This window comes from Dermacentor variabilis, chromosome 1 (genome assembly GCF_050947875.1).
Source record: "Dermacentor variabilis isolate Ectoservices chromosome 1, ASM5094787v1, whole genome shotgun sequence".
In the NCBI taxonomy this organism is placed as follows: domain Eukaryota; kingdom Metazoa; phylum Arthropoda; class Arachnida; order Ixodida; family Ixodidae; genus Dermacentor; species Dermacentor variabilis.
Genome location: NC_134568.1, coordinates 264,516,956 through 264,530,507, shown reverse-complemented (window position 1 = coordinate 264,530,507; position 13,552 = coordinate 264,516,956). Strand labels below are relative to the sequence as shown.

General features: G+C 47.1%; 1 protein-coding gene across 1 annotated transcript in view; it reads right to left on the bottom strand.

Moving 5' to 3' along the window:
• Positions 1-2,194, bottom strand: part of LOC142563903 (protein APCDD1-like) — a 335,375-nt gene extending 333,181 nt beyond the window's left edge. Inside the window, exon 1 of the mRNA XM_075674605.1 lies at positions 1,983-2,194. Within this exon, the coding sequence (XP_075530720.1) occupies positions 1,983-2,022 (40 nt within the window). The 5' untranslated portion in view covers positions 2,023-2,194. The remainder of the gene's footprint in view (positions 1-1,982) is intronic.
• Positions 2,195-13,552: the final 11,358 nt, after the last annotated feature.

The following is a 13,552-nucleotide window of genomic DNA, read 5'->3' as shown; positions in this document are numbered from 1 at the left end:
TTAAAGACCTCCGAGAGTGTCCGCAAAAGCTGCACTGATGTGTTGGTGAGGCTGTTAAAAAGGCGCGCAAAAACTTCCCTGGTTTCGCGAATGTTTCAAAGGCGAGAGAGCCTGCAGATACCTCTGGGGGCCTCCAGGAGTGTCCGCGGGCACTCGCCTTTCAAGCACTCGCGAGGGCTCAGCGGTGCAGTTTTTGTGTGCCAATTACTGAGGCGATTTGGCTCTTGGGCGTTGAGCGTCCACTCTGGATTCCCATTCAGCTCGACTGAGGCCTGGTAATAGCTTTCCATAAAAATATGCATCGGCGAATGGTGCTCCATCTTGCATGTGTATAACTTGTGCCGTCTGTGCGCTCGCTCTCTGTTTCGAGAGTCAAACGTGCAAAAAATAACGTGGGCACTGTACCTGCGAGGATCGCATATTTAAATATCTGTGAACGTTTAGGCAATTCGCTCCAGCACAGGATATCAGCCTCAACTTAGAACGAACCGCTGTATCTGCGTTAATTAAAGAACTGATGCATTCAATTTATTCTAGTTCAGTATTATGTTGATGCATGATTAACATGTCAGACTGCTTATACTGCAATGTCGAAGGTATAGCTCACGTATGACCAGCGACATTCTATAGATGTTTGCTGACGCTGCAGCTGAAACACTATGAGAAATGTATCAGACGAAATATATTCAAATTAAATATACTCTCGCAAATGTGTAACAATGATAATAATCAGCTTTCAAAAGCGAGACAGAGTACCAAGGAAAGAGCCGTTACTAAGACCAAACAGCGAAAAGTGTCTTCCGCTGTTTAAACCTTAGAGAACGCCTTTCTCCAAAATCATGTGAAGTAAGAACTAGCGCACATTTTCGCCTTGTGTCGGTTTCAGATATCTTCCTTCCTTTATTTAGTTTTTATTTATTTATTATGTTATATATTTTATATATTTTTTTATTTTTGCACCGGCACAACCATCAATGAGGCAAAACAGAAGCAGCTTCCATTCAACTTGCGATGAGTTTGCAAGTTACCGTAATTCACCGGATGCACTACTCTCACCGCTTGGCCCCGCTTTTCTGCCCCATGCCCTTTCAGCCCAGCCAGCACGGCAGCCCTGGAAACACGTTTCTGCACTTTTGATGGGCCTACCGCACGCGCGCATTACTCCTGATACGCGGGCGCCCTCTTTCTTCTGTTTACTTGTTGCTATTCGCTGAACGACATCAATGCGGAGCACTCTAGACACGCGCACTTCGAAACTACTACATGGTGTGAGGTCACGTAAGAACAGAATTCTGCGCGCAACGCTCCGGAGAGCTTGTTCTTGACCGCGCGAGCGTTCCACTGACTCATCATCGTCCCCCGCACTCTACTTGCTCCCTTTCTGGTGTCGGTTCCGCTCACTCTTTCACAAGACAGCTCTCGTTCTTTGTTTGCAAACGACTGATCGAAAGAAACCTTCTCTCTCTCTAGCAAGAAACGTGAACAAGTTTCAAATGCTCTGCTCACGAATTATGAGTGCTCCGGTTCAAATCAGCGGACCTTCCACACTGGCCCTGGAGCGCAACAAAACAGAGACAATCGCAAGAGCGAAACTGACGCCGCGCACTCGGGCAGCCCTACTCAAGGTGTAAGCCACGTTTCTTCCGCGCTTGGTTCCGCGAGAGCGCCTAAAAGGAAGCGTGCAGCAGCCCGCTGGCTGAAGTGCAAAAGTGCGTGAGCTGAAAGGCCGAGCGAGAAGCAACTCGCCGCCGACACTATTACTCGTCACTTGCAGCTTAGGTAATCACGAGGTAACCCTCACTCATGACCTCAAGTTCTTTTCTTTTTTTCTTCGCGTGCTCGGAGGACCACATAGAAGATGAATTCAAGGCTCGAGCGCTCGAGGTGGGTCGCGAACGACGCAACGCGTGTTGTCTGTTGTCACCGTCCAGAGCTGCTACGCGCGCACGTGCGCCGCTTGCGCAGAGGCCGGTGCTTTTTACCTGAGACGCAGGCGCCGACGATGAGGAGCAGCAGCAGCATGGTCGGTCCGAGCTCAGGCCTCTCGCCTCACGCGTGCCCGGTGGTCCCTGCAGAGCCTGCGCATGGGCGACCAGAGAGCGCCGCCGCCGCGCGCCAGTCGGCCACGTGCTGGCTCGCTGAGCGTGTGGTGCGAGGGCCAGCCGACCGCCGACCGCGTGTCGTCTCGGCGCTCGCCCCGTTGGCCCAATGGCCGGCGCGGGCCCCCACGCCGCGCCGCCAGGCGCCCGGCGAGCGCTCGCGGCGCGCGCGCACCCCTCGCCCGCACCGCCTGCGCATCCTTCCCCCGCGCCAACTCTCGAGTCGGACTGTCGCTCCCCACCTCCCTTCGAAGCATCATCCCGACTGGGCCAGTTGCTCTGTGTGCATCGTTAGCGCACTTTGATTGACTTCGTTCTCTTCTACTGCCAGAGGCAAAGACAGAGACGGAGCTGCTCACTTTCATGGGGGGGGGGGGGGGGGGGCGGTTTGTTTCTGTAAATTCACCTGCTGTTTTCATTTTTGGAATGAGTTCAAGCCAACGATTTTGTGCGGAATAACGGGGGTTATGCGATTTCGGAGAAATCCGCAAAGCTCGTAACACTCACCGGTAAAATCTTTCCCAATGCAGATTTATCCGAAAAACTCCGATTCTGAGGGCCTTAATATACTCGAGGATGACCTTTGTTCTTCGGACTTATAAAATAAAGCACGAGAGAAAGCGTAAAAAGCTAGGCTGGAGATTCACGAATATAATAAAAACAAGTTTCCTTTCTATTTAAATGTTCTTTTAGCGCAAGTGCCATTTGGGGAAGATGAAGGAATGCACAGAGAGCTTCGCCGAGCTACACTTCCATACGGCGGCGCTACACACGCTTTCCTCTTTGTGAGAACATACCACGAACACGAACAGGCCCAACGTGAAAACCGATTTGCCCCAGACATTTGAGACTTGCCGTTGTTTGCCCGAGTTGTGCCAGATAACAATGATATCCTCCGACTTGAGGCAGACTTTTTGCGGCATGCATCAGGCATACGCTGCGAAAGAAATGGTTGAGCCAATGGTGTTCCCGAGCGAACATGTACACTACTGGCCTCTCCTTTCACGTTGCGCCCTACATCTCCTAGCCTTCCCAGTGTCTAGTCCGAACGTCGAAAGGTCGTTCTCTATGTTCCGTTTTGTGAACAAGAAGGACCGTGCCAAATTTGCGGATGGAAATATTGGAAAGTGTGCTTGCATATATTACAAGTTGTAATCAGCGACAATGATTCTAGTACCAGTTACTCAATACAGCTTTTTATTATTGACAGATGTTTTCTTCTATTAGAAAACAGATCACTAAATTTTGAAATAAATACATGAGCTCCAAAAACTCCTAATTTCTTTGAAAAAAATTAAATCCGAAGGATACCTTCCGAAGTTACCCAAAAACAAACTCCGAAAACGCAGAAACCTCTCAATAATATAATGGTTTCTTACTATTAGTGCTTCGTGAGTGAATTCACGCCCGTGATTTCGTAGCGGCAAAGCGGAATGGTTTTCTACTGGTGAATAACAGAACAGACTTCTCTTCGTTTTGATACATCGCTTTGGGCAGGCCACGTTCGTCTAATTGTTAGATTGTTTGTTTCTATAGAAAAGCTCCTGTACTGTATCCCCCCTCCCCCCTCCCTCTCAGAGAAAAATAACGGGCATGAATGCCTCAACCTGATTGTTTGAGGAAACTGTCTGTTCGCAAAACAAATCAAGCTTGTTTTCTTTTGCAAACAAGTCAATGCAAAACAAAGCTATGTTCTGGTAACAGCGTTCACAAAATACGCAAGCGAGCCTAAGATACAAATCCGGTTAATAGAATCATTGAGCGACGATTGCACTTAGCTGAGCTATGCAAACATGCATGTATATATTGCGTTTCCTCTTTAAGCGATAGATTATGTACAACACATGTAGAGAACAAGGTATTTGAGTTCATTTCAGTTTCTTTTCCTGTTTAGCCCTTCCTGCGCGACCAGTGTAGACGCCAAGAGCATTTTCAATAAGTTGTGTCCGCTACACCTCAGTTTTGTTTCTTTAGTCGAACAAAGAACACGCATGTTTTTACAGTCAATAAAGTTGCTTCTAAAGTGCCTTTATCTGAGAACACTTGTCTGCAACAGCATAGAACCACAGAGATCGTTCTGGTAGAACGTTCTTTTTTTTTTCAGCTACCAAGTCTTTACTTCCAAACTGCTGCGAATAATTTACTTGTAATTTTTGTTCCCTGGTAACTGTTGCCACGTTGTTCTCTTTGTTTGATTCCTATTTCGTAATTAGCCGGAGGAGGCAGCTACTACTTCGATACCCACAGTATATTTGTGCACGATGCCTTGAATACTGTACTCGTCCAATTTTCTTCGAGCTCAGCTTGTTCGTCCTTCTTCCCTACTTCCCCCAATATGACAAAGAAGTGTGTTCACCCTGATATCCCACGGCCTAATGTCAACATCGCGAGAAAAATCTGCTGCCTCGTTTTTAGCTCAATGTCCTTCCTTCGTTTCCAATCACGGCTCGCGTACAAGAAGTAGCCTTTGTTCCGTTGTTGGGCGTGTCATGCAGGCTGGAAGTCGAAGCTGCCGAGGATTGAGCTCCATTTGCTCAGTCGAGTTCTACCTTCGGCACCAATCATTCCCTGCCCCGAGGCTAGCGAAGAGACGAGAATCCTGTCTGGCCCTTGTGTTACGCTTGCACGATCCCTCAGGCATGTGGTCTGGGCACAAAGCAGTCCTGCCCTCTACCCTGTTACCCTAAAAAAGCCGCAATGTCTAGTGCCTTCTCTTACATTGCCTCGGGCAACTGCAAAGAACTGTCGCGCCACAAAGACGCACTCTGGGGCACAATATGTGTAGTGGCCATACACTGTAGCAAGCTTGCGGACTCATAACTAAAGTTTGCAGCTGCAGTGCCCTAACCACCAAGGGTACTAGATATTATATCACTATTTGAGATAGAGAGAGACAGATAAAGAGATTGGCTCTAAGGAACTGAAAAAGGAGAGGTGAGGAGGGAAGTGGGCCTCTATATAGCCTGCTAGTCGTCACTAGAATAAGGAAAAAGGGGAGAAAGAGGGAAACCGAGAGGAAGACGGCACATGACGATGCAATATTTTACCGAAAGTTATACTATCCAGAGCTTTCTATGCACAGTATGCACTCTATACGCCTATTAAATGCAGGAAGTATATACGCCCGAACAAAATGCGCTTGCTCAAACATTTCGCAGAGCTTCGCATGCACACGAACGTGCAAACATTGTATATCCGCATGAAAGCATGTTTACGTCACTCACATATGATAGAGCCGAGTGTCGAAGCCCGTCTCAAACAGAAACTCCAACAATGCTTTTATCGCGCTTTGGACATGTTCAAGGCCTTCTCAAGTGCCCAAACAAAAAGAGGCAGGAGTACAGGCAGTCGATCGTAGCCTTTAGTTCTCAGACCTACATTTGAAGGCACACGCTACGTACACTTGTGCACGCACACATTACAAATCTCCTTTGAAAAACAACATGCCACACAACAATTTCCATCGTTCCACTTCCGAATGGTGGTTTCGCAGTAAGTGTTTTTCACTCCACTATGTTGTTGACCACTCGAATTTCTGTAAATTCAGTGACGACGATTATTATACTAGGCTTCGGCAATTAATGGCTGACTGTCGACTAGCGATATGCCTTCCAACATTGACGAAATCAAACAACCTTGGTTAACACCCGCTCTGCTCAGGGGCGGCGCGGACTCACTCTTCCCATGCTGAAAGTTATTTTCATAAGCAAACGACATTTTCGTTTTTCATATTTAATTCGAGTTTGGAACTAATGCACTTCCTTATCGGGCAGCGAAAATGTAGCAATATTTTGTAGCAAAGCCTGACCGACCAACCAATGCACTCTTATTATACCCGTCTAATATAATGAATTCCAGTTCTGGCAAAATTTTAGAATGACTTTAATGTTCCCATATATATTATTGTCTACAATCTGATAGTTTACTCCTTCCTAAAGAATTTGGTTTTACACATGGGAAGAGTGAGCCCCTCGCCTTATACGCGTTCCGTAAAACACTCGATGAAATTAAAGGTAAGAAACTACATATGCTTCACTCGCCTCTCTGGATTTCAAAGGTGCTTTCGACAGTGTTTTGCATCCCACAGTATTACACTTTTTGAAGTCTCATAAATGTTCTAAAAAGATTAGCCATTCACTACCAATATCTTTCCTCAAACATAGAATTGTCGTTTACCGCTCTAGTGCCAGCTAGGCATAAAACAGATGTTCAATTGGAACTCCTGAAGGCTCATCAATAAGCCCTCAACTACGGAATATTTTTTACAGCGAAGTTTATGGCTCAGATCCGGGGTTTCGTGTCGCCTGTGTGCAGAGACTATCATGATGCGGGCCGATGCCGAAAGGGTCCAAGATCAATGGCACATACCCCTGTGGGCTCTGGGACCTGTAACACCCCATTGAACTACCCTTGTCACACCTGGGACCCAAAGAGGTCTCAGACATAAAGGAACGGATGTTGTTGAAAAAAAAAATGTTTTGTACAACTTTTTTCAAAAACGACTGTTAAAACATTCTCGGCGCCAACCGCGCGAACGCGCTCATGCTACTGCTCCCGCGTTCGTCGTCGCCGTCTTCTTTCACAGCTGGCTCCGTTGTGCAAAAAACTATCATCAGCAGCAATGGCTCGAGCGTAGTCGGCCTCCTCCACAGCTGGCTCGGTGGCGCCGCTCGGCGCAACCGCGAGAACGCGTTCGTGCCACTGTTCACGCGTTTTTGTCGTCGTTGTCTTCTTTCCAACCTGGCTCCGTTGTGCAAGAAACTATCATCATCAGCAATGGATCGAGTGTCGTCTTCTTCCACAGCTAGCTCGTTGGTGGCCCTCGGTGCACGCGTTCGTTCCACTGCTCACACGTTTGTCGTCGTCGTTGTCTTCTTTCACAGCTGGCTCCGTTGTGCAAAAAACTATCATCATCAGCAATGTCTCGAGCGTCGTTGTCTTCTTCCACAGCTGGCTCATTGGCGCCCCTCAGAACGCGCTCGTGCCACTGCTCACGCGTTCGGCTGCGTCGTTGTCTTCGTTCTCGTCGTTGTTCTCAAGCTGCACTCTAATTATAACAGCCGCCAAACTGTTCTGACTCACGCTATGTAGGTGACTCCTAATGGTGGACTATTACCGTATTTGGTGCAGCAGCCCTGTTATAATACGGCAAATAGTGTCTTTTGGACCACGTACCTTCAAACAGCAGCCCGATATGGAAAGATGTGCCACGGCAGCGGCCGGGCGATTGAGGCGAGCATAATAAGTGTATTAAAACAAGGATATCTGGGCTGTTGCGATAGCATTTCTACTAACGCTCGAGGCGCATTGGCGCCATTGCCATTGGCGTCCCCGTTGTCGTGCTGTCCTGCTGTTGACGACGAATGCGCCGCCCGCACGTGGAGGATTAGAAGGTCTCCAGAGAAGCACAGTGTGTTTCGTTCGAAAAGCGATGATGCCAAGTGGACGAACCTTCACGCTCCGCTCAGTCGGTTCTACCGGAGTCAGGGCAGCGTTCTGGCTTCCGCTGCAAGCATCAGCGTTGTGCGCACACATTAGAGTTCGTGCTGAGCAGCCGTCTGCATACTACACCGTGGTGAACGTCAAGCTAAATTTATCCAGTCCTTTCTTTGGGCCTGACCAACACCGACGGTTTTCCTTTAATTCCATCTCGTGCACCATCGAGGTGCGACACCTGCAACAACGCTTGCACGCCCATCACACCAGCCTCCTGAGACGCCTTCAGTGCAGCGCTAGATCTTGCTATCGCTTTGTATGCTTCGCCTTCGGAACGCACGCAAGCGGGGTCGCTAGCGCATACCGCACTCTTGCACAAGATGTTCCCTAGAGAGCATGACACTTCATGCCCGTTTTGCAGACGATCAGAAGGCACTCTAGCACACACCCTTGCAGAGTGCCCTAAGCTCAAGAACCCCCCACCATCCCTACCCCCCCCCCCCCGAGCGATGGGAGACCTTGTTGTACAGCCCCGATCTACCGACCCAGCTCGCGCTGGCGGCTAGGGGCCAGGAACAGCTGGACGCATATGGGACCTGAGAAGAAGGTTCCACCCCGTCTGGTGCCAGCGCGCACCAAACTTTACTAAGGTCTCAATAAAAGTTGATTCTCTATCTCTTGTAGCTTTTAATTCTATTCCTGAGCATCTGCGTGGGTGTTTCGCAGTGACTAGATCAGCGCTCGTAAAGTGCAATCAAAGTACTTCAAATTTGCTGCGACGTGCATTGATCTTACAGAAAATATGTTTCTACATTGTGTAAAACACTGAATGTAAAAGTGTAGCCGGAACAGCAATACATTTCACGACAACTGTTCAGTGTGTATTTCTTGAAACTGATTTAAGCACAAAGTTTCTAGCAAAATGGTATGCATGCAGCGGCTTGACTTCCAATGTGCAGTTAGAACTTCCACCTAACGACTATAAATAAAACTTAATTAGTAAAACTATCGCTTTCGCGCTCTTTGCCCACATCCGGTCTTCCCGCCAATGAACCCCACTAATCATAATCATCCTTAGTAAATCTTTATTCATTATTAATACTAGTGCCGTACAGCATTGGATCTTCTCAATCGTATTTGGTTATTATAAAAATGAGTTGGCATAAAAGTGTCGCTTCGTAATAAACTTTAACTGCTGTCAGTAACTCTGGGTGTCCTTGTTTACTTTGCCATAGGTGTATGTTGTATCGTAAGATGCACGATACTTCTTATGATGCATCGAAAATGCAGATACTGATACATGTCTTGCCGAATTTATCATGACAACGATACAATATACCGAAAGAGTATCTTAAGATAGTATTTAAGATACATGTTTCTTCGGTACTGCCCAGCCCTGGTATTCACACAGCAATCGGTACGTTAGAGCGATTCGTAAGGGCTGTTCACAGTCGAGCGGCCTGAAGCAACTCCTCACCTCTACATCCGTGCTCCGTTTAACCCCATCGACAACTGAAAAGGCTCACCATCACTGGAGCAAAAGAAAGCAAAAGAAAAATCAAGAACTTCAGTGACCTTGTGGTTCTTTAGTTCTGGCATGTTCCTACCAACCAAAAATGACAATCCAACCAAAAATGAAAATTCAACAAAAATGAAATCCTACCAGTAATGACGAAAAAGAAAGCAACCTCTAATCAGCCACCGCACCCTTGCTTTCGGCTTTTTGAGCACAGTGAACAGAATTGCTGTGAACTAACGATAATTCTTTACTGACATGACCAAATAATTAGATGTTGGCACCAAGAGATAGTGCCAGCTTCTCCCTTTCACGTGAGAAACATGGAAATATATTGCAAGTCATGGAACATCGTAACGGCAAAGAGGAGATATCATAAAATGACATGACAACAAATACTCAGATCACAAAAGAAAGAATAAAACAAAGAAACACGACTAAGAATGTCTCAAACACTGTAGATTCTTATTACACAGAACACTGCAAGAATGGAAAATCAATGCCTCACTACTTGAAGACATTACCACGAATATGAGATTTCGGATTTAATTCACTTGTTCCACAACCATGTGTCACTATAATGATTTTTTTTGTTTTAGTGGTAATCACTGCACCGCTTCAGTGTCTCCTATGTGACGATAGCGTCCTCTCCGTTTCGCAATATCCCTAGGAACCCGTTTCAACTTAGTTCGCGGCCTCTGCTAAGCGTTGTTTTTACTCCATTACGAAAATGATTTGCGCTTAGGTAGCAAGCGTATGCTTGATCGGAGTTGGAGGTAATATTTCATTACAAACTTCAGAAGTCACCTTTAATGAGTGAGTTTTTTACATGTAGAGCAAGATGGCATACTTTTTAATGTACTATATTTACTGCTTTGCTATAAAATGCTCTTGTTGACTGCGTATTGATGACAGTAATGGCGAGCGTCATTTTATCAGAGAGTTCTTGTGGTTTTTTCATTTTACAAAAAAAGAAGGCATACAGCACCTACGTTTTACCCATTTCTGCTTACAAGATAGGTTTGCTTCGAAGTGATCCTGTTTATGATCCTATTTAGTTAGCTCTTAAGCTCTGTGACGACCAAAAATGTAATTGCACTCTTTCAGACTGTTGTGGAGGCTCTGCCTATATTTAGCTAGAACGTTCCCTCTTATTGTCCGTCTTTGGTTTATCCTAACGCCACGGCTTCTTCGGCTTGTCGAGTTGTCGTATTGACGCTTAAGCCCACACTGCTCGGAAAATGTCAAGCAATTTCTTTACAAACGCTACAAGTGATAGAATGTCTTTAATGTTGGACCTTCTTTTGAAAATTTGTTTTTCCCCTCAGTGTCTTGGAGTATATATAAAAAAAGCTGCCTACTCTCCTCCACCTTCCTCTTATGCACGTTTTACCTGTTCTTAGGGATGTGAGGGCTTGGAAAGAAACTGAGAATATCGCAGGAAGAAAAAGCAACGTTTCTTTTTTTTTTCCGGGCCATAAGAAGGGAGAAAACGAAACAAAGAGAGAGAGAGACAAATGAGATGTGAAAGGGTGGGGCGGTTTACCGGAAGACAGACATTCAGTTAGCTACCTTGCACTGGGCAAGTGATAAGGGGAGACAGACATATAAAAAGAAAAAGCACACGTACAGAGAGAGAAAGAGTGAAAACACATGTGGGGTTGGTGTCACTTAGTGAGTATAGACATTAACCTGACGACATTTCATCCAGTTGGTGCAACATTTTTTAGGTCAGCGGTGGATTGTATCTCTATCGTTTGTTGGTATACAGGCAAGTCCGACATGCGTCAGGTATTGCACCGACACAGAATCCGGCCTATTACGAAAGAAAGCGACTGGAGAACAGTTCAGGTAATGCTGTCATTCAAGGGATCCGGAAAAACCGGCTGTGAAAGTCTGGTCAGCTGCTTTTCTAGTCTATCCGTGGACGTCTGGGTAGGTTCACAGAACAGAATTTGCCTTTGTCTTCGTGGACCAGTAACTATATTTCAACGGATCTGTTATATATAGCTTCTGGCAGTTGGTGTGCGTAGGCAAAAAAGATGGCGCCACCCCAGAGCTAAAAAAGCTAAACTATAAAGCAAAAGCATATCGCCGGGTATGCCCCAGCTGCGTTTAATCGCGAAAAGTGTCAAAACATAGTGTGATAAAAAATAACGTAATAAAAAGTAAAACTCCAATAGGCACTGTTTAGTATGGATTGCGGTTTGAAGTCACGGGCTCTAAAGGCAAACCACGTAACCCTACCTCAGTTCCGTTCCACCCGTTCAATGAGTAGGCCGCGTGCGGTGAGGACTGCGGAAGAACAGCGCGCCTACGAAGAACACCGTCGCGAACAGAAACGGGAATGTGTACGGCGACGGCGGGCGGCACGTAGTACGGACGAAGATGGTGCCGCAAACGCCCAGCGTATGCGCCATTGGTTGGATCACCCCTACCGACTTCACTCCCATCGTCATTGTGGGTGATTTCAACACACACGTGTCTCGGCGATGGGGAAAGTGGTTCGTGGTGTTTCTCTTGGAAAGGTTCGGCATTTAATGTTACGCAAACGTCAGTGTGCCAACGACGCGTCATCGGTCGTGTATAGACCTCCACATTGGCCAAGAACATTTCCAGTGTCGCCACAGATCCACTTGCCGTATATCATAGCGATCATAAAGCGATAGTCACCTTGGTGACCAAATAATAAATCAGAAAATGGCAACAAAAAAGGTTGAAAGTAAAAAAAGCATTGGGTATGCAATTTCATAAAACAACAATAAAAATCGTGAAAAAGAAACGAAGTTAATTGTAGTAATGTCTTTAATTTTCAAGTAACATATTTTATTATCAAAACATTTGTTACGATATATACAGCTCCGCTGGTCATCCATCTTCGCAGAGTGGAATGGCTCTGAATTTTTTGCAAGGGAATAGCTTGGCTTGGCTTTCGGTCTCATTCGAACAAAGAGGGCCTCTAAGAAGTTCCTTCTGTCTTTTAAGTCTCAATTTCTATGCAAGCATTTATGCTGTCATGTTCCCGTAGCAGGCTCTCTGGCTGCACAACTCAAATTCACACACTTCAGCAGCGAGATTTTGAAGATGTTGCTTCCGACAGAAATGATTTGATGCAGTAGATTTGTTGACAGATGGACAATTTCTAGTTCTACTGGGATACTAAAAAGTGTCCGACGACTACGATACTCCCTATAATGGGACATTTGAGCGCAGCTCGATACGTGTTTTCATTTCGCAATATATTGAGGCAAAGAATTTGAGACCGAAATTATCCTGAAGCCGTCCGGAACCGGGTCGAGTCGAAAGACCACCAGGCAAGCTGTGTTTCTTCGCTTCAAGAGCCTATAAAGATCCGACCACGCCGCGCCGCCCCGCTAGGCCTAGAGGCACCGGCGTGGCCAAGCCCCGCGGCGGGGAACTGACACCAATAGACGCCTTCAGCATCAACCGGGCCAACATGGAAGTTGTGGTTGACGGAACAGATATTACAGAAGAGAAACTCAACGATGGGAGAGGGACAGCGCTAGATCTGCAGCGCCGGCACGCCCGCCGCAATGTCGCCTCCGAGGCGTCGGCTTCTGCCGGGGAACAACCAGCCCCACGTGCGACGGCCGCCAGCCCGCCACTACCGGGGTCGCCCTCCGCCGCTTCCGTAGAGAAAGCCACTTACTAAGCTGCCCATTGAGGATTACAACATATTCTTTCGCCCTCAAAGTACTGTGAACCTTCTCACTCATTGACCTACCAAGATGCTACGCATTGTGTGTGCTTCGACGGTGTTGCGTACTCCAAGGTAGCGTATCGTACTGCTGCCGAGAAGTAGCGGCGCCTGCCTATCGAAGCTCGACCGACGTTACTTATTGGGTAGCGTGGCGTTGTCGGCGGGCTGCAGGCATCCGGTAGACCATAGCGACCAAGCAAGGGCGAGACGATTTCTAGTGCGAAACTTGCACTGTTTATTCAAAGGTAGATGAAAGAAAATGAGAAGAGCATGAAGCGTTCAATAGTACATTTCGGAGCCCCTTAAATAGGCTCTCTACAATCGTGGGCGGGATCTTGCTTCCGTAGACGTCACGTGACCGGCACAGAAAGAGGTCCCCTCCTCCTCTGGTTATACCGAGCCTGCTGAAAGGAAGAGATCGTCCCGCCTCCTGGAATTGTAGACGCCTGTCCGCCTCTTCTGCGCGTTGCGGGTTCGTGGAAGTTCTCCTCTAGGTCCAATTCGAGAAAAGGGTCTCTCTAAACTCGCACGCACACACACACACACACACACACACACACACACACACACACACACACACACACACACACACACACACACACACACACGCACACGCACACGCACACAAAAGAGGCCTGTACACTGCGGGGCTTCCGGCAGACAGGCAGATACTCGAAATGGTCATGGCGAATTAGAAGGTCACGCTTCATTTCGACGAGGCCTGGTGGAAGAAGGTCGGGTGAGAGAAAGTTCTTTCTGCACGTGGAGCGGGACGTGAAC